The following is a 26,806-nucleotide window of genomic DNA, read 5'->3' as shown; positions in this document are numbered from 1 at the left end:
ATCACTTCTGAAGTATTAAGAGGTCAGCCAAACCCCAAATTCACTGTTAGTTTGGGTTTGTTTACCCACTTCTATGCATGTCTCACACCCACCCCTCTAGAGCTAAGTAAACCAATATCTCCTCTGGTGCTTGGGATACTTCTGCAGCTTTCACACCTCACATGGGTTTCCCCGCCAGAGTCCTCCTAGGAGCAGGAAGTGAGAATCAGAAGGTCTGGGTCCTGTTTATTATTCCTGTTTTTCTTAAAATGTGGGCAAGTCATTTAATTTCTTCAAGCATCATCTTTTCCCATTAAAACACAAGAGCCCCATTTTGCCTTAAAAACACAAGTGTGCCTTCTATTTGCTGCCTTAGTGTTTAAAAGCACTTATTCATACGTTTCTTCATTTAAACTTCAGAGTGGCCTTTCTCCTCTCCCCCAAAGTGTCCTTATTCCGATCAAATCTCCCATATCTAGAACTATGGAGTGTTGGTGCTCCTGGGGTATTTGTTTTGGATACATAGTCTTTTTTTTAATTAACGAATTATTTGGCTGTGCAGAGTCTTAGGGCACTCTGGATCTTTGATCTTCACTGTGGCATGTGGGATCTTTATTTGTAGCAAGCAGGATCTAGTGCTCTGACCAGAGATTGAACCCAGCTCCCCTGCAGCAGGTATGCAGACTCCAGCCACTGGACCACGCGGGAAGATCCTGGATACACAGTCTTTAGAGAGACAGTTTTACTAACAAATATGAACTTTATATGTGTAGCTTTAATTTGTTCACCTTTAAAGCTGTTCTCAGTGGCAAATACACCTATTGTGCTCTGACGTCACAAAGTTATTTTTAAACAGCAGTGACAGTGTGAAGTCAATGACATCACATACCATCTGACTAGGTAGGGAGTGTAATAAAACATATCAAAGAGAAATACTGCCATGTGCAATACAGTAATTTGTGTGTCATGCTCGTAATTGTTGCCTTTTAGAGCAAAATACGGGCTTCCCTCATAGCCGACTCATTTGAAAAGTCCCTGATGCTGGGAAAGATTGAGGGCAGGAGGAGAAAGGGCCGACAGAGGATGAGATGGTTGGAGGGCGTCACTGACTCGATGGACATGGGTTTGGGTGGACTTCGGGAGTTGCTGATGGACAGGGAGGCCTGGTGTACTGCGGTTCATGGAGTCGCAAAGAGTTGGACACGACTGAGCGACTGAACTGAACGGGCTTCCCTTATAGCTGTCAGTAAAGAATCTGCCTGCAATGCAGGAGACCCGGGTTCAATTCCTGGGTGGGGAAGATCCCCTGGAGAAGGAAATGGAAACCTGTTCCAGTATTCTTGCCTGGAGAATTCCATGGACAGAGGAGCCTGGCAGACTACAGTCCATGGGGTCATAAGAGTCGGACACAACCTAGCGATTAAACCACCACCACCAGAGCAAAATACAAAGTTCTATGAGGAAGAAGGGCTGATTTGCATCCACAGATGGTCGATTCTGCTGCTAGGGGTTCTGACCTCGGAATCTCTCAGTGAGCTGGCCTGGTGTCATGGGGAGTTTCTGGCTGGGTAGAGAACAGTGTCTTCAATGTAGACTTTGCTTTCATATTTGCATATTGATAAAAGAATTTTGGAATCTTAGCTGTTAGTTGAATATTTTCCTTCAGATAATCTTGTCTGGAAGGACTTTATAAAAAGAAAGTAAAATCTGTCTCACTTTCTCACAATGTTCTTTCATCCGTTTAGATAGAACCATACCACCTCAGTGGGACTATTCCAGGTAATGCTGGGCATTCATTGACTTATTAAAATGTGAATGTTCTTATTAGGGCAAAGTAGCATAGGTTCATGATTGGAAAAAATTTTAAAATATAGACATAGCAAAAAGAATATACACAAAGTCCCTTCTATCACATCTATTCACTCTTGAACATCTTCTTGTATAATTTCAAAATCTCTTTGAATATGCTTTCACATACACATGTATGTACATGCACACATTCAAATATTCTTTTATATATAATGTATATTTCAGTTCTGCAAAAATTCTTTTTTAATAATGGCTGTGTTAAGATGCAATTCATATACCATAAACTGACTTTTAAAGTGGATGGTTCAGTGTTTTTTAGTATTAGAGTTGACCTTTGAACAACGTAGGGGTTAGAGGTGCTGACTGTTCCCCCCAGTTGAAAATCCAAGAATAACTTTAAGGTGGCTTCTTATATCGCCAGTTCTGCTTCAAGGAGCACATAGTTGGAGAAGGAAATGGCAACCCACTCCAGTATTCTTGCCTAGGAAATCCCATGGACAGAGGAGCCTGGTGGGGTATAGTCCCTGGGGTAGCAAAGAGTCAGACACAATTTAGCAACTAAACAACAAGTATTGTAGTAACTATTTATCGAAAAAAATCCATGTATAAGTGGACCCTTGCAGTTCAAATCCATGTTGTTCAAGGGTCAACTGTATATTCACAGTCGTACAACCATCAGTTCAGTTCAGTTCAGTCGCTCAGTCGTGTCTGACTCTTTGTGACCCCATGAAACGCACCACACCAGGCCTCCCTGTCCATCACCAACTCCCGGAGTTCACTCAAACTCACGTCCATCGAGTCGGTGATGTCATGCAGCCGTCTCATCCTCTGTCGTCCCCTTCTCCTCCTGCCTCCAATCCCTCCCAGCATCAGGGTCTTTTCCAATGAGTCAAGTCTTCGCATGAGGTGGCCAAAGTATTGGAGTTTCAGCTTTAGCATCGCCTCTATCTAATTCCAGAACATTTGCATCATTCCCCCTGCTCAAAAAAAATTCCCATATCCATTAGCAGTTGCTGCCATTACAAATGTGACCTTTGTGTCTGGCTTCCTTCATCTAGTGTAATGTTTTTCAAGGTTCATCCATGTTGTCGCACGTATCAGATCTTCATTCTTTTTTATGGCTGAATGACATTGCATTGGATGGTTATATCACATTTTGTTTTTCCATTCACTAGTTAGTAAGCATTGAATTGTTTTCACTTTTTGGCTATTATGAATGTTGCTATGAACATCCATGAACACTTTTTCTGTGTGAATATATTTTCAGTTCTTTTGAATACAGACTTAGGATTGTAATTGCTGGGTTACATGTTAACACTGTTTAAATGTTAAAGTCTTGCACTTCTTTTTTTAAATTTAGTCCTAAGACTTTTATTCTTTTTGAATATTGTAAATGGAATGGCTCTTAATTTCATTTTTGGACGGTTTGTTTCTAGTGTTTAGAAATATGGTTAATTTTTGTACATGTGTATTATTTTACATCCTTTCTTTTCTGTTAAAATATTGTGAACATCTTTCTATGTCAGAAAGAATACTTCTATACCGTCATTTTAATGACTTCATAGAGAAGGAAATGGCAACCCACTCCAGTATTCTTGCTTGGAGAATCCCAGGGACGGGGGATCGTGGTGAGAGGCCGTCTATGGGGTCGCACAGAGTCGGACACGACTGAAGCGACTTAGCAGCAGCAGCAGCAGCAAGCTTAAAACTGCTGTGGCCCAGGTGGCACTAGTGGTAAAGAACCTGCCTGCCAATGCAGGAGACATAAGAGATGCTGGTTCGATCCCTGGGTTGGGAAGATCCCCTGGAGAAGGGCATGGCAATCCATTCCAGTATTCTTGCCTGGAGAATCCCATGGACAGAGGAGCTTGGTGTGCTATAGTCCACAGGGTCACAGAGTCGAACACAACTGAAGTGACTTAGCATGCAAGCTTAAAACAATTATAAGTATCTCTGCTAAGTCCTTGCCATTAAATCTTTGCAAACTTCCTTAACCGTTTCCTGGATATAAATCTATACAAGTGAAATTGTTAAGGCAGAATATATGCAAGATGAAGTCATTTACTAAGTGCTGCAAAAATTGCCCTCTTGAAAGGTTACATGGTTTTCACTTCTACCAAGTGTGTTAGAATTAATTCCTTGAATTCTCTTGAACTTTCAGTTTTATCATTAAAAAAAAAAAATCTTTGCCAATTGATAGGTGAAACAAGAATCTTATTGGTGCTATGTTTGCATTTCAATTCTCAGAAAGGTCAATTTTTTTAATATGTTTATTAGCTTAACGAATTTATTTTCCTGTCAGTTGTTAGATCTATTAGCCTCTATTTTTCAGCTTTCTTGAATTATTTTGTAAATGCATTTTATATATTAAAGTCATTAATCACAAGTCATTTGTGGTATACATTTTTTCCTTATTTGTTTTCGATTTGTTCTGTTTGCTTTTTGGTGCACACATTTTTTTTTATGTAGTCAATTTATCAGTCTGAAGTTTTGTGTTATCCCCACAAATCCCTTTCTCCTTCTGTTTGTTTTTGAAGAACATAAGATTAAATAGACACACTTCCTCCCTACTACAACGTATCCCAGTATTTAATAAATATGCTAGTTAGCTCTCTCTTCTTTGAACTGTTCCATTTTAATCTTCATCTCAATTTTTGTTCCAGGAGCGCTCTCACACTGGACCTCTTTTTCCCTTCTCCATCTTTGGAAGCTCTAGCTCTGGTCCTTCTTTCTCAAGGCACTTTCGTTCATCCTGGCCTGCAGCAATGGCACCCTCCTCCAATCGTTAGAGGGCTTGTGCCATCTCCTTTTTGGTGAAGTGTCCTGCCTCAAGACCAAGCCTCAGCCCTGGGAGTTGGGAAGTTATTGTCCTCTACTCAGAGGCCATGTGACAGCTAAGAGTAATGTACTCAACATTGCTGTTTACCTGTAAAACACAGCAGATGGGGCGTCTGAAGGATTTCCCCCAAGGTAGGTTTGTTTGTTGTTGTTCAGTCGCTAAGGCTAAGTCGTGTCTGACTCTTTGCAACCCCATGGACTGCGGCATGCCAGGCTCCCCCGTCCTTCACCATCTCTCTGAGTTTGCTCAAATTCATGTCCATTGAGTCAGTGATGCTATCTAACCATCTCATCCTCTGCCACTCCCTTCTTCTTTTGCCTTCAATCTTTCCCAGTATCAGGGTAATTTCCAGTCAGTCGGCTCTTCATATCAGGTGGCTGAACAATTTCAGCTTCAACTTCAGCATCAGTCTTTCCAGTGAGGTGGCTTTACAGCCTGGCAAACTACAGCTTGCCCTAGTGGCTGTCTTAAAGTTGCATACCTTCGGTCACTCCCAGTTCCCCGGAGCGCCTTTGATCCCACCCTCAGGATGTATCTGCAGTGCCATAGATCTTGTTGGCGCCCACTGACAGAATTGACGGGACTTGTCCTTCGACAACTGAAACTCATCTGGGAACCCACAATGGCTCTGGTGGAGGTTCTGCAGGCGGTGGCAGCTACTGTCTCACCCTGTTCGCCAGAACCTCCTTGCCCCTAGTCCGAGGTCCACCTAGAGGCTCCGGAGAAGCCGACTACCCGATCTCTGCCCGGGCAGTGGGAAGGTGGGGCGGTCTGGGACTCCCTTCAGCCGCGGGGCTGGGAACCGGGACACGCCTCTGGCCCTCCCCACCCGCGAAGTTTGCAGCGCGCTGGCGGAGCCGCAGTCTTCGGGCCGAGGCCCAGCGCTGTCAGTTCCTGGTCGGGCGGGTGCCCGCTGCGGCCGCGGCACGTTCCAGCCCCGAGGAGCCGCCCCCTCGCCGCCGGCACCCGGCGCGTGGGGCGCGGGCGCGCATCCGCCGCCACCACCCACGCCCGGGCGGCGCTCGCTCGTCGCGTGAGCATCGTTCGCGGGACCGCGGGGTCCCCAGCCCCTCCGCAGGCCGCCCAGCCAGGAGGACCGCGCGCGGCGGGATGGCAGCGGCCGGGCGGGCTCGGGACTGGGTACCGGGGTCGGTGCTGCCGCTGCTGTCGCTGCTGCTGGTGCAGGCGGGGTGCGCGACGGCTCGACACCCCCAGTCCCCGGCCGGGCTCAGCCTGCACCCGCCCTACTTCAACCTGGCCGAGGCAGCCAGGATTTGGGCCACTGCCACCTGCGGGGAGCGGGAGCCCGGGGTCGCGCGGCCCCGGCCCGAGCTGTACTGCAAGTTGGTGGGGGGCCCCACCGCCCCAGGCAGCGGCCACACCATCCAGGTAAGATCCCGGGAGACCGCGGGGGGCGGGCTCCCTCCCCGCGCGGGGCAGCCACCCTGAGGCGAAGGGGTCGGACCCTTTCCCTAGCACTCTCTTGGGGAACTCCTGCGGGGCTCCGCGGCCCCCGGAGTAATCTTGGGGAGCACTGCCCTCGGGGACAAGCCGCTCGAGGCCGGGATGGGTGAAGCACGCGAGGTGAAGGGCTGAGGTTCCGTTGGGGCGAGCCCAGGAGAAAGTCCGAAGCTGCACTCCTGGGATGGACTGAACGGTGGTACTGTCCTGCTGCATCCGTCACCCAGGGAGCGCCCGGCCGGGCCTTGAGTCCCCGAGGGCCTCACCGACGCCCCTTCGTCCAGGCCCTTCATTTCCCTGAGCTTATGAAGAGAAGTTAATAGCAGTTAGATCCCCTGGTATATTTAAAGAGAGAAACCTTTGAGTTATATCAGTATTACCACTCCGGAGTCACCAGAAAGACGCAGCTCACTCACAACCTGAAGTGTTGCCACCATCCAGTCACTGGGGCGAGGGGACCAGGTAGAGACAAGGGTGCTGAGTGCATCAGGCTCCTACTGGAAACACCTGTGTGGATGCCGGTGTCACTGGTACTTCATCAGCGTCTGGAGGTGTGCCAGGTCCTTACACATGAGCGTCACACTACTCTGAGCACTGATCAGGTGAAAGGTTAACAAATGCGGCTACATCACAGAGGACGCTTGGGTTTGAACCCAGTCCTGACTCTGAATCCTCTTTACCAACCAAGCTGGTCACTGCCTCCCTCCCTCTCCTGAAGTATTGCTGAGTAAAGTATTGCCGGAAGAGGGAGTAATTTCGGAGTTTGGGCTCCAAAAGGAAAAGATTATCATTAGGAGGCTAGGTCTGTTTTAGAAAGTTTTTTGACAAGTTGTTGAACATGCAGTATATTCTTATGAAATAGATGCTAATTTATTTATAAATGATATGCATGTATGACATTAATTTGTGTGTACTATAAATATAAAAATAAAAATGCTTTTAATTTTCTTTAGTAACAGCTCCAAATAGTTTTGCTTTCTCTAAATGTTTTATTTGTGATTGTGTATAACTAGTTATAAATAAACAAGTATTAATCACATATAATTATTTTTGACAAGTGTAGTTTAGCAGCATGATATAGCCGTTCAAAGTTGGTTTTACATTCATACTTGAATTTTGTGGTTGTCGTCACTGAGAAAATACCTCAAAAATACGTAAATTCAAATGAAAACTACATTGACTCCTGAGTTCCAGAGCCAGCTGCATAATTTTCAGAGTGTATTGCAAAATGAAATTGTGGAGCTGCTTGTTCAAAAATTATGCATATCAGTTCAGTTCAGTTGCTCAGTCATGTCCAACTCTTTGTGACCCCACGGGCCGCAGCAAGCCAGGCCTCCCTGTCCATCACCAACTCCCAGAGTTCACCCAAACCCATGTCCATTGAGTCGGTGGTACCACCCAACCATCTCATCCTCTGTCATCCCCTTCTCCTCCGGCCTTCAATCTTTCCCAGCATCAGGGTCTTTTCCAGTGAGTCAGCTCTTCGCATCAGGTGGCCAGAGTATTGGAGTTTCAGCTTCAACATCAGTCCTTCCAATGAACACTCAGGACTGATCTTCTTTAGGATAGACTGGATGGATCTCCTTGCAGTCCAAGGGACCCTCAAGAGTCTTCTCCAGGACCACAGTTCAAAAGCATCAGTTCTTCGGCACTCAGCTTTCTTTATAGTCCAACTCTCACATCCATGCATGACTACTGGAAAAACCATAGCCTTGACTAGATGGACCTTTGTTGGCAAAGTAATGTCTCTGCTTTTTAATATGCTGTCTAGGTTGGTCATAACTTTCTTCCAAGGAGTAAGCGTCTTTTAATTTCATGGCTGAAATCACCATCTGCAGTGATTTTGGAGCCCCCCAAAATAAGTTTCCACTGTTTGCCTATCTGTTTGCCATGAAGTGATGGGACCAGATGCCATGATCTTCGTTTTCTGAATGTTGAGCTTTAAGCCAACTTTTTCACTCTCCTCTTTCACTTTCATCAAGAAACTCTTTAGTTCTTCTTCACTTTCTGCCAAGGGTGGTGTCATCTGCATATCTGAGGTTATTGATATTCTCCCAGCAACCTTGATTCCAGCTTGTGCTTCATCCAGCCCAGCATTTCTCATGATGTACTCTGCATAGAAGTTAAACAAGCAGGGTAACAATATACAGCCTTGACGTACTCCTTTCCCTATTTGGGACCAGTCTGTTGTTCCATGTCCAATTCTAACTGTTGCTTTCTGACCTGTGTACAGGTTTCTCAAGAGGCAGGTCAGGTGGTCTGGTATTCCCATCTCCTTCAGAATTTTCCACAGTTTATTGTGATCCACACAGTCAAAGGCTTTGGCGTAATCAATAAAGTAGAAATAGATGTTTTTCTGGAATTATCTTGCTTTTTTTGATGATCCAGCAGATGTTGGCAATTTGATCTCTGGTTCCTCTGCCTTTTCTAAAACCAGTTTGAACATCTGGAAGTTCACAGTTCACGTACTGTTGAAGAAGCCTGGCTTGGAAAATTTTGAGCATTACTTTATTAGCGGGTGAGATGAGTGCAGTTGTGCATTCTTTGAGCACAACTTTTGAGCATTCTTTGGCATTGCCTTTCTTCGGGATTGGAATGAAAACTGACCTTTTCCAGTCCTGTGGCCACTGCTGAGTTTTCCAAATTTGCTGGCATATTGAGTGTAGCATTTTCACAGCATCGTCTTTCAGGATTTGAAATAGCTCAACTGGAATTCCATCACCTCCACTAGCTTTGTTCGTAGTGATGCTTCCTAAGGCCCACTTGACTTCACATTCCAGGATGTCTGGCTCTAGGTGAGTGATCACACCATTGTGATTATCTGGGTCATGAAGATCTTTTTTTGTACAGTTCTTCTGTGTATTCTTGCCACCTCTTCTTAATATCTTCTGCTTCTGTTAGGTCCATACCATTTCTTTCCTTTATTGAGCCCATATTTGCTTGAAATGTTCCCTTGGTATCACTACTTTTCTTGAAGAGATGTCTAGTCTTTCCCATTCTATTATTTTCCTCTATTTCTTTGCACTGATCGCTGAGGAAGGCTTTCTTATCTCTCCTTGCTATTCTTTGGAACTTTGCATTCAAATGAGTATATCTTTCCTTTTCTCCTTTGCTTTTCGCTTCTCTTCTTTTCACAGCTATTTGTAAGGCCTCCCCAGACAGCCATTTTGCTTTTTTGCATTTTTCTTTTCAAGATGCAGTGATAGAGTGTTAAACTAAGTGAGCAGCCTTTCTAAAAACCAGACCCTGTGAGAGTTTCCTGAACCGTGGTACTTGTACTTCTGCTCCATCCTCCAATTATTCTAGTTTTGTTTTGTTTTTTTTTTTTAATGTAGAAACTTGGCCAGTATATGTTCATTTTTAAAGTGGAATTCAGTACTTCCTGGTAGGAAGGTGTTGTGTTTTAATGTTATAAATAATGGATTCAAAGTTCATTCTTCTCTTGCAAAATATTGAAATATGTTAGAAAATTCTGTTTCTGTGTTTTTAAAATGTACAAATGTAAGAGCTTTTAGAGTAACACAGTTCCAGCTTTTCAGCAACAAAAGACGACACATTTCCAAACACCTATTTTTCAAAATTCTTTCCAAGGCATGCATTTCTTTAGAACAGTATTTACTTTTTCACGTATTTTAAAAACAACACACTTTCTTTGATGGAACAAAGTACCTCTGTTGTTTTGTAAATATTTATCAAGTAGTTCAGCGGTAAAGAATATGCCTATATTGCAGGAGACTTAGGAGACACCAGTTCGATCCCTGGGTTGGGAAGATCCCCTGGAGAAGGGCATGGCACCCGCTCCAGTATCCTTGCCTGGAGAATCCCGTGGACAGAGAAGCCTGGTGGGCTACAGGCCACGGGGTCACAAAGAGTCAGATACAACGCAAGTGACTGAGCATGCACGTATTCCTGGCAGTCACTGGTCATCCCAGCGAGAGTCTGTCAATTTGGAACTTTTGTGGGGAAAAAAACTGTAACTCAGCTTTAAATTTAAGAGGTGTTTTAAGTACTTTTCCATGAGAAAACCAGTGAACCTGTGTAGCCAAAAGAATTTCATGATCACTCTCCTTTTCAGTACAATGTTGTAACTCTTCTGCTGCTTAGAAGAATAGAATCCACCTGTCCACTTAATTGAGTGCACATAAGCTTCACGTGTCCTCAGCAGGTAATAGCCTGGTGGGTCAGAGCCCTCCTCTTCCCTTGAACAGACACTCGGAACTCTTGTGGCTAGTTGACTTGTGGACTGAGTGAAGGCCTGTAGGCAATGTGTTGCTGTTGTTCAGTCAGCCAGTTGTGTCCGCCTCTTTGTGACCCCATGGACTGCAGCATGCCAGGCCTCCCTGTCCCTCAGCATCTCCCAGAATTTGCTCAAGTTCAGAGTTCATTGCGGCATCAGTGATGCCATAATATACAGAGGCAATCTGTATATTAGGAAAATTGAATTTCTTCATTTTAAGTAAACCAGACAGTTTGAGTATTCGCCTCTTGCACCCCACTGGATTGCCTGGGACACCCAGCTTTGGAGAGAACTGTTCTAATTGTTGGAGAAGGCAATGGCACCCCACTCCAGTACTCTTGCCTGGAAAATCCCATGGATGGAGGAGCCTGGGAGGCTGCGGTCCATGGGGTCTCGAAGAGTTGGACACGACTGAGCGACTTCACTTTCACTTTTCACTTTCATGCATTGGAGAAGGAAATGGCAGCCCAGTCCAGTGTTCTTGCCTGGAGAATCCCAGGGACAGGGGAGCCTGGTGGGCTGCTGTCTATGGGGTTGCACAGAGTCGGACACGACTGAAGTGACTTAGTAGTAGTAGTAGTTCTAATTGTGGGAAGAGTAAACGTAAGGAGGAGGGAAGGTATCCAGGAAATTTTCAGCTGATTTTTTGTCCCCAATTTTGCCTAGAAACGGGCCAACTCTCATCCTCCTCAGCTCGTATTTTTATTGAGTGTCGTACGTTGCCACTACTGTTTTGAGAAGTACATAAAAGTCATGTTTCTTGTTCTGATTGAGTTTCCATAATAGATGCTTAAACCTGAGTCTACAGGCCTAGATAGAGTAGGCAGTGGCTTCCTGAGGTCACTCAGCTGACTGCATTTCCAGGCCAAGGTGTAGCCTGAAGGAGGAGAACGCTGTCTGGTGTCAGGCTTAAATCTCTCAGCTGACTGCATTTCCAGGCCAAGGTGTAGCCTGAAGGAGGAGAACTCTGTCTGGTGTCAGGCTTAAATCTCTAAAAATAAGGGTGAGCAGAAGTGCTTTCTGCTTTTACAGTTGAGGCTTGAGCAGGTGCACTGATGACTACTGTGAGAGGAGCTGACGTGATTAGGAGAGAAACATGTTGGAGACAGAAGGAGAAGGCCAATTCCAGAAGCTGGACTCTTAGACACTTGTTCTGGCTCAGTGTTAGTAGCAGCTGGTGCAGACCTTCCTTTCAGAAAAGTGAGGTGTGGTGGGAGACGGGTAGGGGAAGGGGAGAGAGATTAAGACTAATCATTTGGCTGTATCTGAGTGATGGTCATCTTTTTTTAAAAAATATTTATATCTTTATTTGACTTCGTTGGGTATTAGCTATGGCATGCAGGATCTTTTGTTGTGGCATGTGGAATCGAGTTCTCTGACCGGGGATTGAACCGGGACCTCCTGCGTTGGGAGTGTGGAGCCTTAGTTATTAGACCACCAGGGAAGTTCCAGTTTTAGTCATCTTAAATCTGCTGATATACAGCTCGAGCTGGGAGACAGAGAAAAGTTAGTAAAAATAGTTCTATTTTTTTGAAGTCTCTAAAAATAAAATTTGGGGGCCAGCTAGAGTTTAGAATTTCAGGTCAAAAGGATTTTGCAAAAAAGTAAATGGATAAAAGTCACATCTTAGGGAAAAAAAATAAAACCAACAACAACCCGGGTTTATGGGGCTGATTCTATAATAATAGTAACGTGGGTACTTGAACAGTAGCATGTGTCAATAGGCAGGGCATTTAAAAAGTCTGTAGTTTGTTTGTTGTGTGAAAAATGTTTGCAGTGGTTTTTCTGTACTTAAGTTCATTAAACAAGATTTTATATACTTGTTACTGCTCAGACATTAAGTTTTGGTATTTGAGAGCTCTGTGATTCAGGGATCCTGTCTTGTCCTGTTCCCCATGGTTTCTCCAGTGCTTAGGACGAAGCCTGGAACAGAACAGATGCTCTGAAACTATTGAATGAAAGGATGGCAGAGTGAAGATACAGTTGATGTTAATATAAATGTTACTACTAGGGTTCCTGGCCTCCTTAATCAATAGAAATTGATCAGAGTCCAGACAGGAAATTCAGGCAAGGCTTTATTGGGGCCCCTGCTGCAGCAGCTGGGGAGTGAGAACCAACAGGTTCCTTTGCTCACTCTGTGAGGGAGGTCGGCAGGCAAGCTTGTTACTTATTTGTGTGGAGGGCAGGAGACACACTGGGCTGGACCCCTGGGTCAGGAAGATCCCCTGGAGGAGGAAATGGCAACCTTCTCCACTATTCTTGCCTGGAAAAACTCCCATGGACAGAGGAGCCTGGCGGGCTACAGTCCATGGGATCACAGAGTCAGACAGAACTGAGCGACTAAACACGCAAGGGTGAGTCCAGAGTTCGAGTCAGGTCGGAGGGGTGGTTTAGGTGGTCGCCCACCACTTAGGTGGTCGTGTGCGCCTCCAGGGCAGGAGTTGGGGGAATGAACTGTACCTTGCTTTTGCTTCTTCAACAGTGGCTGTTGGGTTTTTTGGTCTTTTTGTATCTCTTATCCAGGATTTGCCGTAACTGAGCATGCATGAAGTTATTTTTAGTCCAATATAGTATCTTTGTATTTTGTCACTCAGGGAGAGGTGTGTCCAGGTGCAAGCATTGCAGATTTGCAGCAAATGGTCCGCACGTGCACGTCCCAGCCTGACCCTAAAGAGCAGATAAGAAAATATACAAATTAATTCTATTCTGATGAAAAGTAACTACAATCGAAATATGTCACAGTTTGTGCTTTAATTTCAAAAAAAAATTTATTTGGCCGCACCAGGTCATAGTTGCAGCATATGGGATCTAGTTCCTTGACCAGGGATTGAACCTGGGCTCCCTACATTGGGAATGCATAGTTCTAACTGCCGGACCATCAGGGAAGTCCCTGTGCTTTAATTTTAAATGTTTACTTACCCAAGGAATGTAAAGACATTATTACTGGCAGCCTTCAGTATCGCTGGGTTTCGAATCCACAGATTGAACCAACTGTGGGTTGAAAATACTCCGGAGAAAAAAAATTTAGAAAGTTCTCCAGAGCAAAACTTTAATTTGCCCTATGCTGGCAACTATTTGCATAGTATTTACATTGCATTAATATTAGGTGTTATTTGGAAGTGATTTAAAGTACTTGGGAGAATGTGCATACATTATATGCAAATATATACCGTTTTATATCAGGGACTTGAACATCTGCAGATTTAGGTATCTGTGGGGTTCCTGGAACCAGTCCTTCATGGATACCAAGGGAGGACTGAGTTTACTGACCTCTGATAGAGATGACGATAAAATGAAAGTGGAAGGCTGTGTTGAAAATATAACCTTGTATCTGGTTTAGCTTGACATGAGCACTATGCTCACAATGAATGAACTGCATGTATTTACCAAATATATGATCTTTTAAATTTTTTTATTTATTTTTATTTGAAGGATAATTGCTTTACAGTATTGTGTTGGTTTCTACCAAACATCAACATGAATCAGCCATAGGTTTACATAGGTCTAGGTTGTTACAGCAGAGAAGGCAATGGCACCCCACTCCAATACTCTTGCCTGGAAAATCCCATGGACAGAGGAGCCTGGTGGGCCGCAGTCCGTGGGTCGCTAAGAGTCGGACACGACTGAGTGACTTCACTTTCACTTTTCACTTTCATGCGTTGGAGAAGGAAATGGCAACCCACTCCAGTGTTCTTGCCTGGAGAATCCCAGGGACGGGGGAGCCTCGTGGGCTGCCGTCTATGGGGTCGCACAGAGTTGGACACGACTGAGGCGACTTAGCAGCAGCAGCAGGTTGTTACAGAGACCCAGTTTGAGTTCCCTGAATCACACAGCGAATTTACTTTGGCTATATATTTTACGTATGATAATGTATGTTTCCATGTTACTTTCTCCATGTTACATCCCATGATCTTTTTTTTAAAAAAAATTTCTGGCCACACTGCACAGTTTTTGAGATCTTAGTTCCCCCTCCAGGTATTGAACCTATGACCCCTGCAGTGGAAGCTCAGAGTGACCGCTGGCACGGGTGCGTCCTAAGTCACTTCAGTCATATCTTTAGGATTCCTTGGACTATAGCCCACCAGGCTCCTCTGTCCATGGGATTTTCCAGGCAAGAACACTGGAGTGGGTTGCCATTTCCTCCTCCAGATCTTCCCAACCCAGGGTTTGATCCCGAGTCTCTTAGGTCTCCTGTATTGGCAGGCAGCTTCTTTCCACTAGCGCTACCTGGGAAGCAAGCCCCAGTTACTACTGGACCACCAGGGAATTCCCAGCAAACATATCATCCTGATTTTGTACATTGACAGTTCAACATATCTTTTACGTGTTGTTTCAGTGCACTTAGATTTAACCTGAATGGTAATGATACAGAAGTTTACATACCTGAGTTATGGCTAAGTATGAGCATATTGCTATTGTGTGAGCAACACAGTTCCGGTTTGTGTGTGTGTAACTTGGACTTACAGTCATAAACAGGAAAGCTTCACTAAGGCTCTGTTTATAGACCTATTGTGAGAGGGAGCCTTTTGTTAAGTTCAACAAGGTCCCTTTCCTTTGTGAAACTGATGTGAAAATTTGGGGACATCTAAGACATTTACTGAGTCCACTGATATGTTTGTAACAGGTACTGCTGCTACTGCTGCTGCTGCTAAGTTGCTTCAGTTGTGTCCGACTCTGTGCGACCCCATAGATGGAAGCCCACCAGGCTCCCCCGACTCTGGGATTCTCCAGGCAAGAGTACTGGAGTAGGGTGCCATTGCCTTCTCCATGTAACAGTTACTAATAGAGTTATTTCAAAACTTCAGACCAATGATTATGGTCACCACTTGAATGACAAATGATCTTTTTTAAAAAAGGATTTTTCTAATAGCTGTTGTGTGTTTGTGGACAGTAGCCAAAGTTTAGCAGGGAAAGTTTACCTACAAGTCATTTGAAGGAAGCCTAAGTGTTTTCCTTCAGAGATCCAAATTCACTCACTAGCAAACAAGTGTGCAAATGTGTCTTCTCAGCAATTTAAATTTGTTACTCAAAACATCGCAGATTATTGGGGCTTGTGGACCTTCAGGGTGAAGTTAGAACTGGAATTGTCCAGTCCTTGAATTACAAGATTTCACTTCATGCTCTTCTGTGGCATTGAGAGTGTGGATCATTTAATCTGAGAAAATCATAGCGAAAGGAGAGGACAAGCGGTTATTAATTTCAGCCCCTTACTTATAAGAACACTGTACCTAAACCATTACAGAAAGATAGCTGTGTGTTTTACATCTTTATTGTACACATGAATGTGAAAGCTACCCATCTTGTTTGCATCTTTTCTTAAAAGTAGATTGGAGCATGTAAGTCATTTTTAACAGCTTTAGTGAGGCATAATTTAAATACCATAACATACATCCATTTAAAATGTGAATTCAATAATTTTCAGTAAGTTTTTAGAGTTGTGCAACTATCACTGGAGTCTAGTTTTAGAACATACATATATTTTAAAAAGTCGAATAGAATATGCCACTTTCTGATTTTAATTGGTAAGTCTAATCTGTTCACATTCAAAGGACATTTCTGAATGAAGACAGTTCTGCCATTTTGCTATTTGTTTTCTATATGTCATGTAATTTTTAATTCCTCAGTTTCTCCATTACTGCTTTCTTTTGTGTTTAATTTTTCAAATGTACCATTTTGATTTGCTCTTCATCTCTTGTTCTGTAAGTTTGTGTTTTGATCACACCACATGACATGTGGGATCTTAGTTCCCCAACCAGGGATCAAACCCACACCATTGCAGTGGAGGCTGGAGTCTTAACTGCTGGACTGCCAAGGAAGTCCCCTGTGAATTTTTAAAAGTTATTTTCTTAGTGCTTACTCTGAGGATTACAGTTAACATCCTAAATCTATAACAGTCCAGTTTGAAATGATACCAGCTTAGTTTTCAACAGCATCTAAAACTCTGCTCCTGTACAGGTCTGTCCTCCACTTTCATCGTGTTGTTGTCACAAATGACATCTTTGCACATTGTTGCCCCTCAAGATAGAAATATAATCATTGTTCTATTCATTTGTCTTTTAAATCCCATAGGAAAAAAAGAGTTACAAACCAAAATTGCAATAATGCTGGCTTTTGTGTTTACCTACGCAAATGGTACTTGTGTTCTGTATTTCTTTGTATGGCTTTGTGTTACTGTCTAATGTCCTTTATTTCAACTCGAAGGACTCCTTTTAACATTTCTTGTAGGGCAGGTCTATTTACTAGCAGCAAACACCTTCAGCTTTTATTTGGGGATGTCTTAATTTCTCCCTCATTTTTGAAGACTAATTTTATAGAATTCTTGACTGACAATTTTATTTTCTTTTAGCACTGTATAATCTCACTGTGATCTGGCTTCCATGGTTTCCAATGAAAAATAAGTTGTTCATCTTATTGAGGATCCGTTTTGTGGGATGAATTGCTTCTCTCTTGCTGTTTTCAAAATTTCTGTCTTTGACAGTTTGATTATAATGTGTCTTGGTGTGGATCTTTCTGTAGATGATTGGCCTTTATATGGCCCATTTTTCTTTCTTTCTTTCTTTCTTTCTTAGATATTTATTTATTTATTTGGCTGCATCAGGCCTTAGTTGTGGTGTGAGGGCTTAATTGGCCTGAAGCATGTGGAATCCTCCTGGACCAGGGATCGAACCTGCGTCACCTACGTTGCAAGGTTTCCCCACCCCTGGGCCATCAGGGAAGTACCATAGCCCAATTTTTTTGAAAGACCAGGGAAGCTCCTGTGAGGGAAAATAAAATATCACTTCACTGTACATATTAGCAAACTACTCTCACTTAGAGATGAAGAACTGTGACTCTACAATCTTGTAGACCTGAGTTTGAATTCTTACTCTTGCAGCTCTCTGACCTTGGAAAATTGTAAAATCTCAGTTTTCTCATCTATAAGACTAATAATAATGTATCTCACAGGTTTACTGGAGGATAAAAGCGCTTATTATGTTTCCTGGCACATAGTCAGTGCTCAGTAAATATGTTTTTCCATAGAGTGAAAAAATTCTTAGATAAAACTTCTGAAGTGGTAAGCTACAAAAATGATTTGTCACAATAGTCATTTAAAATTTTTGAGTGAAAAGTTCTTTTAATAATGGAATGTACAGCGCATTATACACTGAACACATTTGGCATGCTGAATAATCCATAGGCATAAAGACTTTTAAAGCCTTCTACAGAATAACCATGTTAAATTGTTTTGGTAATGAATTGATGCTTTTGAACTGTGGTCTTGAAGACTCTTGAGAGTCCCTTGGACTGCAAGGTGATCCAACCAGTCCATCCTAAAGGAAATCAATCCTGAATATTCATTGGAAGGACTGATGCTGAAGCTGAAACTCCAATACTTTGGCCACCTGCTGCAAAGAACTGACTCATTTGAAAAGACCCTGATGCTAGGAAAGATTGAGGGTAGAAGGAAAAGGGAACGACAGAGGATGAGATGGTTGGATGGCATCACCGACTCAATGGACATGAGTTTGAGTAGGCTCTGGGAGTTGGTGGTGAACAGGGAAGCCTGGCGTGCTGCAGTCCATGGGGTCGCAGAGTCAGACATGACTGAGTGAACTGAAATGAACGGAACTGAATGTGTTAATAACTGTTCAGATATTATTTATTTATGCAGGTTTTTTTAATTTTTAATACTTTTATTTATGCATTTATTTTTGACTGTGCTGGGTCTTCATTGCTGCAGGGACTTTCCTCTAGTTGCGGCAAGCTGGGTCTACTTTCTCGTTGCAGTGCTCAGGCTTCTCACGGCAGTGGCTTCTCGTTGCAGAGCACAGGTTCTAGGGCATGCGGGCTTCTGTAGCTGCGGCACATGGGCTCAGTAGTTGTGGCTCTTGGGCTCTAGAGCACAGATTCCGTAGTTGTGGCACATAGGCTTAGTTGCTCTGTGGCACGTGGGGTCTTCCCAGATCAGGGATCAAATCTGTGTCTCCTGCATTGGCAAGTGGATTCTTTACCACTGAACTACCAGGGAAGCCCAGGACTTTACTTTTTATATGCTTTCTGGTACCATGAGATGTTCTAGGGTCACTGTTAATTTTCTTTGCCCCAGTGTTGAAACTAACTAGAGAGCTAACCAGAGAGCTTTGCTTTTTTTAATTAATAAGATATTTAGAAACCAAGATCTGGATATGAGGCGTGCTCATTGTTACTGGTGTGTCACTGCTTCTAGACCCTTTCAGTGGACAGAGCTAGGAGTTACATATATATCTGTTAATTCCTATATAGACACACATCATATATACACACTTTTTTTTTATCAGCTGAAGTAACATTTTGGGGGAGGTATTAATTTTTTAAGGTGAGTTTTGGTAGCACGAACTGAACTGAGGGCTTCTCTGGTGGCTTAGGTGGCAAAGAATCTGCCTGCAATGCAGGAGACCCAGGTTCAATGCCTGGGTTGGGAAGATCCCCTGGAGAAGGAAATGGCAACCCACTCCAGTATTCTTGACTGGAGAATTCCATGGACAGAGAAGCCTGGTGGGCTGCCATCCGTGGGGTCGCAAAGAGTTGGACACGACTGAGTGACGAACACTTGGTAGCACTAATACATTCTTCTAGACCATAAATATGCAGGTCAGGAAGCAACAGTTAGAACTGGACATGGAACAACAGACTGGTTCCAAATAGGAAAAGGACTACGTCAAGGCTGTATATTGTCACCCTGCTTATTTAACTTATATGCAGAGTACATCATGAGAAATGCTGGGCTGGAAGAAGCATAAGCTGGAATCAAGATTGCTGGGAGAAATATATCAATAACCTCAGATATGCAGAGGATACCACCCTTATGGCAGAAAGTGAAGAGGAACTAAAAAGCCTCTTGATGAAAGTGAAAGTGGAGAGTGAAAAAGTTGGCTTAAAGCTCAGCATTCAGAAAACGAAGATCATGGCATCTGGTCCCATCACTTCATGGGAAATAGATGGGGAAACAGTGGAAATAGTGTCAGACTTTATTTTTTTGAGCTCCAAAGTCACTGCAGATGGTGATTGCAGCCATGAAATTAAAAGATGCTTACTCCTTGGAAGAAAAGTTATGACCAACCTAGATAGCATATTCAAAAGCAGAGACATTACTTTGCCAACAAAGGTCCGTCTAGTCAAGGCTATGGTTTTTCCAGTTGTCATGTATGGATGTGAGAGTTGGACTGTGAAGAAGGCTGAGCGCTGAAGAACTGATGCTTTTGAACTGTGGCATTGGAGAAGACTCTTGAGAGTCCCTTGGACTGCAAGGAGATCCAACCAGTCCATTTTAAAGGAGATCAGCCCTGGGTGTTCTTTGGAAGGGATGATGCCAAAGCTGAAACTCCAGTACTTTGGCCACCTCATGTGAAGAGTTGACTCATCGGAAAAGACTCTGATGCTGGGAGGGATTGGGGGCAGGAGGAGAAGGGGACGACAGAGGATGAGATGGCTGGATGGCATCACCAACTCGATGGACGTGAGTCTGAGTGAACTCTGGGAGTTGGTGATGGACAGGGAGGCCTGGCGTGCTGCGATTCATGGGGTTGCAAAGAGTCGAACACAACTCAGTGACTGAACTGAACTGAGACCATAAATTTATTTCCCGTTGTGATTTGAGCTTTTGTGAAACCTATGTTAACTTTTGCTCAACATTCTGGAACAATTTGACTAGTGAGGAAAAAATTGATTAAATGGTACGTCTGACCTATTGACTAAGTGGTTTTAGTCAGTAGAACTACCTGGTTTCTGCTGTATGCATAAGCTCCTGGCCAACAGGGCTGAAAATCCAGCCTGGGCAAGGCTGTATCTGTTGAGAGTCAGGGAGCCTTTTTCTGCTTCTCAAAAAAGAGTTGTTTGCATGAGCTAGCAGATCCTTGATTAGATCCCTCCTGCCAACAGGGTATAACATGCCCTGGGAGCTAACTCATTGGGTCCCATGTGTCCTGCCAGTTTCTCAAATGTCATAAGCGTATTGTATTCTCTCAGTGGTTTTCCCGTCCTGGGCTTAGTTGCTCAGTTGTGTCCGACCCTTTGTGACCCCATGGACTATATAGCCCGCCAGGCTCCTCTGTCCATGAGGATTCTCCAGGAAGAATACTGGAGTGGGTAGTCTATTCCTTCTCCAGAGGAACTTCCCGACCCAGGGATTGAACCAGGGTCTCCTGCATTGCAGGCGGATTCTTTACCAGCTGAGCTACCAGGGAATCCCCGCCTCCCATTCCTAGATGCTTAGAAAATACATGTGGAAGTAAGAAATGAATATTAGCTTGATAGCAGTATGGGTTTTAGTTAGATTTTCAATGCATATCTTAACCGTGGGGTATGGAAGTAATTCTCCATTACTTTCATGTTGCACTGTATACTGTGTACAGGAGTAATGCCAAATAAGGTGGGGCGGGCAGAATGGTGAGCAAGGAGAACAGTCTGGCCTCTCTCCTGTGCCTCCCTCCCCACCCGCTATCCCATTCCTCCAGGTCATCTCGGAGCACCAGACTGGGCTCCCCATGCTACGCAGCAACGTCTCACCAGCCATCCATCTTGCTTCTCTCTTTCGTGCAGAGTATTAATTTAACACTTACCCACACCTGGCACTGTTCTAAAGCACCTTTCACAAACTGACTTCTTAATCCTCACAACAATTTATGAAGGAGGGACTCTTGGCACGCTCATTGTCTCAATGAGGACACTGAAGCGCACAGGAGTTAAGTGATTTGTTCAAAGTCACGCAGCTAGTAGGTAGTAAAGCCAGGTACTCTGGCTGCAGAGTTCATGCTCTTCATTTCTTTTTTTTAAAAATTAAAAAAATTTTTTTACAATGTTGTGTTGGTTTCTGCTGTCCAACAGTGCAAATCAGCCTTGATCATTGCCTCCCTTCCGCATCTCCCTCCCCAGCCCCCATCCCGTTCCTCCAGGTCATCACGGAGCAGCAGACTGGGCTCCCCAGGCTACTCGACAGCTTCTCACCAGCCAGCCATCTTAGCACCTGACAGTGTATTTGTGTTCTTGCCGCTTTCTCTGTTGGCCCCTTTCTTTCCCGCCCCCACTGTGTCCATGGGTCCGTTCTCTACATCTGCGTCTCCATTCCTTCCCTGCAAATAGGTTCTTCAATACCATTTTCTAGTTTCCATCTATATATGTTAATATACTCTGTTGGCTTTTCTCTTTCTGACTTACTTCACTCTGTATAACAAGCCCTAGGTTCCTCCACCTCAGAGAGTTCATGTTCTAACCTGCCATGCTGTGCTCACACTACTGAGCCAACTGTTCTTCCCTCAGAGTTCCAGCCAAGCTCTGTGCCACCTCGCTCAAACTCCATTCATCACCTTGAAGCCATTGATTGTCATGCCTGGATCTTTATGAAATCATGAGCTTCCTGAGGGTGGGGCCACATTTTCCTGCTATTTGTTTTCCCTGCGGCAGCTTATCATGGACACTTCATAGACGCTTTTTGGAGAAGTGTTCAAAGGGTAGCCCCATCATAGAATTAGCCTGCTGGAGCAACACCTTGATGGAAGTGCTGTTTGACAAAAGAAAAAACAAAACAAAACAAAAAAACCCCCTGACTTTCAACAACCTGCCTTTGGAGGACAGGTATGGCCCCGGTGTGTTGAATTTCTAAGTAGGGGTGCCTAATGCAGTGGCTGAGACTGATGGCTAGGACTGGGCCACCGGCAGCTGGAAAGGGCAAAGGAAGATTCTTCCGCTACAGGCTTCAGAAGGAACAGGCTTTGCCGATGCCTTGATTTCAGACTTTCAGCCTCCAAAGCCATGAGATGACAACTTTCTGTTGTTCTAAGCCAGGGTGAGGTACTGTCTTATGACAGCTCGTGTTAGTCCTTTTGGGCTGCTATAACAGCAAAAAAATAGATCAGATAGCTTCTAAAAACCAGAAATTTATTCCTCACAGTTCTGGAGGCTGAGATCCAAGGTCAAGTGTGGGCAGATTCAGTGTTTCGTGAGGACCCACGTTTGCTCCTGGCTGTTTCATCGCTGTCCTCACCAGGTGGGAGGGATGAAGGATTTCCTTGGGGCCTCTTCTTCAAGGGCACTAATCCCACTTGTGTACTTGAAGCCTTCATCCTGCTACCATCTTCCAGTGGGTTATGTCTTAACATATGAATGGGGGTGGGGCGGCAGGGCACAAATGCTCAATCCCAGGCAGTAACGTCAGCTTTCAACCAGATAGCCAGCCTCTCGGTCAGTCAGCAGTGTTTGTTGACCAGTGTGTGAGTTATCTGTGTGTGGGAGGGTGGAGGATGCAGGTATTGCGTAGGGCTCTCAGGTGGTTCTAGGGTCTCTGCTTTTGAGACTTTGCAATCTGATAACTCAAAATTAGTCCCTAAACAGAATAAGGAGAGCTCTCGGTTGAACAAATATTTAGGGATCACCCACGTGGAGAGTAATCCTTAAATATGAAGAACATTTCAGCAGGGCATAAAGTGAGGATTGCTTAACACAGGTGGGGTGGTGGAAGTTTGGGGGCCCTGGATCCCTTATCACACGGAGTCAGTGCTCTGGAGGAGTCCTTCACTAGTCAGGGTCTGGAGGCAGCGACAGGAAAAGGATGAGGTGAGGCTGTGAAATGACAGGCCCAGTTCACTGTGTCCTGGGATTGGCTCTGCAGAGACTAAATATGACCGAAGGTTTGTGTGCATGAAAGGCATTGGTGGCAAAGATTTTACACAAGGAATTTGGGTGACTGATAAAATTTTAAAAGAGTGAACAAAAGAGTTGAGGGCATTGGGACAATGAGAAAATAAAGCAGTAAAGAGTGTAATTATTTCATAAGGACATTAATATCTGAAGTGGAATCAAGAGGGAAACGCTTGGTTGGCGGACTGAATCAGGTCAACGTCAGACTCTCTCCTGAAGACACTAACTGGCGCTTAGCAGCTCAGTAGTTGGTGGCTGGATGAACAAATTATCAGTGCGGAGCTTCTTTCATAAATCTAGCCTTTGGGATAAAGCCCCAAAGAGGAAGTGCTTTGGGTTTGGGGCGTTATGTGGACAAGCTTAAGTGTGGCCTGGCCTACCTCAGAAACCTGGGTTTGTTTGTAAGCAGGCCACTTACCTGTAACCACAGGTACCAAGTGATCCTTTATTGCCAGTGAAATGCCAGCACTATGTATAGGGAACAAGAGAATAGAGGGAGAAGGAGAAGAAGAGGATTTTATGGAAACTGCTAAAGAGATGGGTTTTACTTGTGCTCTGTTGGTGGGAATGTAAATTGGTGCAGCCATTGTGGGAAATAGTATGCTGCTGCTGCTGCTGCTAAGTCGCTTCAGTCGTGTCCGACTCTGTGGGACCCCATAGACAGCAGCCCACCAGGCTCCCCCGTCCCTGGGATTCTCCAGGCAAGAACACTGGAGTGGGTTGCCATTTCATCCTCCAATGCATGAAAGTGAAAAATGAAAGTGAAGTTGCTCAGTCTTGTCCGACTCTTAGTGACCCCATGGACTGCAGCCTACCAGGCCCCTCTGTCCGTGGGATTTTCCAGGCAAGAGTACTGGAGTGGGGTGCCATCTCCTTCTCCTGGGAAATAGTATGGGTGTCTCTCAAAAAATTAAGCATAGAGCTACCATGCATGCTTGCATTCTGTCTCTTCAGTCGTGTCCGACTCTTTGTGACCCCGTGGACTGTAGCCCGCTAGGCTCCCCTGTCTGTGGGATTCTCCAGGCAAGAATACTGGAGTGGGTTGTCATTCCCTTCTCCAGGGGTTCTTCCCAACCCGAGAGTCAAACTTCTGTTTCTTCTGTCTCCTGCATTGGCAGGCAGGTTCTTTATCAATGAGCCACATGGGGGAAGCCCTAGAACTACCATATGACTCAGCAATTCCACTCCTGGGTATATATCTTAAAAGCCCAAAAGCACTAGTTTGGAAAGATATCTGCACCCCAATGTTTATAACAACATTATTTACAATTGCCAAGATATGGAAACGACCTAAGTGTTGATCAGTAGATGAATGGAGAAACACCCCAGTGATTCTAGTGGTGGTGTGATCACTATGGACGGCACCTCATTGCATCCTCGTGATCACTGCATAAGGTTGGTAGTGTTAGCCCATTTAAACAAAGAGAAAATAAAACCCAAGGGGACTGAACAGTTTGATTAACATTTTGAAGCTGTGGCTGGTGAAGGCAGAATTTGGACCTCCATCATTCTCCATCAAAATGCACCTATTTCAAACAAATTGAAAGAGAAGCATAATCTCTCGAATTTGTCCTGAGTGGACATAGTTTTTGAGTAATTGGTGTACATTTGGCAGATATTTGCCTTAAAAAAAATACATACCTGGAACCAACCTAGAACCCCCTTTTTTTTTTTCTTCTTCTCTCGAGTCCCTTCCTCCAGGAACCCAGCACATTGGCAGGCAAAGCTCCCCCTCCCAGTGGGGTGAAATCTGTGGGTGGGGGGGGCAGCAGAGCTGGGTGCTCTCCTGTGCTCTGTGATTGCCCTTCACCCCACTCTGTGAAGATGTTTAGGTGCTCAGGAAATTGACAAGACACTTGTCTTACTTGTAGGTAACCTGTCCATATGCTTTGTGCCTCTCAGAAAGGAGAATGTTCTGAACAAGGTTTGGTGAGGGAACAACCCCACGTTTGAAAGGGGTGCATTCCAGAATGTTCTCCGCATCAGGACTCCAGCTGGCTGGGGTCTGGTCACTTGAGACCGTGCCTTGAAGGCACGTAACTTCAGGAGCCTCGGAAGGGCGTTCATGGCAGCGGGAACGTGGTGATCGTGTACCGGGGCCATTGATGGATGCCTGTGGTTAGATCTTGCTTTGTTTTTTGTGCCACCTGCGGGTGGGCAGTTGAGACTGTCAGACGGGGTGTTCTCCTCAGCTGGGGCTCTTCCCACACAGCTGCTTGTGGGCAGGTGTTTGGAAAATCACATAATTGTGATTCCAGCTTGGCCTCACACTCCATCCAAATCCAAGATGGGGCTCTGTGATGCAGCTTCTGGGGCTGTCAGGCCAGGATGGATGGCGTTCTGAGCCAGATTCACACGCGGGTCCTGGTTCCTGCAGGTCCTAGCTGTGTGGTTTGAGCCCCTTCACCTCTGTGAGCCTTCACTTCTGTGTCTTTAAGTATTTTTTTAAAAAATTATTTTTTAATTGGAGGAATATTGCTTCACAATGTTGTGTTAGTTTCTGCTGTACAACAGTGCGAATCAGCCATAATTATACATGTCCCCTCTCTCTTGAGCCTCCCTCACCTCTCCCCACCCCACCCCTCTGGGTCGTCACAGCACTGGGCTGAGCTCCCTGTGTTATACAGCAGGTTGCCACTAGTTATCTGTTTTACACACGATAGTGTATATATGTCAATGCCACTTTCTCCATTCATGCACCTTCTCCTTCCCCCATTGTGTCCACAAATTCGTGCTCTACATCTGCGTCTCTACTTAAAAAACTAGGAATAAATCTACCATATGACCCAGAAGTCCCACTACTGGGCATATACCCTGGGTCCTTAAGTTCTGAAGAGTTTGATGCAAACCTGACAGTGTGGTGAAGATTTAGCAGGAGAAAGCGTGGCGTGTCTCTCCTGGCACCCACACCTCTCCCTGCCCAGTGCTTCCTTTATCAGAACACCTGCTGGTGACATCTTGTGTTTGAGTTACTTCTCTTCTCTCCCACTGAATTTCTTCTAGAGCAGGGCCCACCTCTTGTTTGTTCCTTTGTTTTTACCCTAGCATCCAACACAGTGCTCCACACATTGGAAGTGATCTGGAAAAGTTGAATGAATGAATGATTGTTCAAACAATAAAAGAGAAGTCGTGGTAGGGAGTGGTGCTGTAATCAGCCTCTAGTTTCTGAGAACAAGACAGTGTCTGGGCTGTGAATGCAATTGCACAGTCTTATATGTAAGAAGGTTTGTTTTTTTTAATTGATTCATTTTTAGTTGAAGGATAATTGCTTTACAATGTTGGTAAGAGGTTTTTGAATAAGGAGAATGATTAAAAATGTGAGCAACTAGGAGAGACTAATTTTTTCCCATCTTTCTAAAAATGTGTAGGTCACTCCTTGAGCCTCTGGGTGAACACTGGCATGTCCTCTGGGGCCCTCCAGTCTTGGATCTCAACTCTCTTTGTCGTTTATTTGAACAGTTTTGTCTCCTTCCTTTCCAGCCTCTTCTCTTTGCTATTTCCCACAGGACTCGGCTAATAACAGCCTTGACACAATTCAGAGGGAGAGTCCCTTATCTTGTTTATCTTTCAGCATTCTCACCTGTCTGAAGCAGCCTCCGATTCTGCATAGATGGTCTGTACAGGTTTGTTGCCTGGGTGGATGAATAACTGAACACAAAGATGTAAAGAATTCTCTTTGTTCTCTCTCTGTCCCTCTCTTCTCTGAGTTTTTGTACTTTTATTTATTTGTGGTTATTTAAGAATATTTGACCTCAGGTGCAGAACTGCATTATGGATTGTTCACAACCCTCCGGTTATGACATGCTTTCATTACTGGTCCTTGCATGATC

General features: G+C 44.5%; 1 protein-coding gene across 1 annotated transcript in view; it reads left to right on the top strand.

Annotated features, from left to right (window-relative positions):
* The first annotated feature begins 5,185 nt into the window (after window positions 1–5,185).
* The window catches only part of LAMA3 (laminin subunit alpha 3), a 250,109-nt gene continuing 228,488 nt past the window's right edge, over window positions 5,186–26,806 (top strand). The window contains exon 1 of the mRNA XM_027525882.1: window positions 5,186–6,016. Within this exon, the coding sequence (XP_027381683.1) occupies window positions 5,738–6,016 (279 nt within the window). The 5' untranslated portion in view covers window positions 5,186–5,737. The remainder of the gene's footprint in view (window positions 6,017–26,806) is intronic.

The sequence above is a fragment of the Bos indicus x Bos taurus genome, chromosome 24 (assembly GCF_003369695.1).
Source record: "Bos indicus x Bos taurus breed Angus x Brahman F1 hybrid chromosome 24, Bos_hybrid_MaternalHap_v2.0, whole genome shotgun sequence".
In the NCBI taxonomy this organism is placed as follows: domain Eukaryota; kingdom Metazoa; phylum Chordata; class Mammalia; order Artiodactyla; family Bovidae; genus Bos; species Bos indicus x Bos taurus.
Note: the sequence above shows the minus strand (reverse complement) of the source record. Positions and strands in the feature narration are given on the sequence as shown.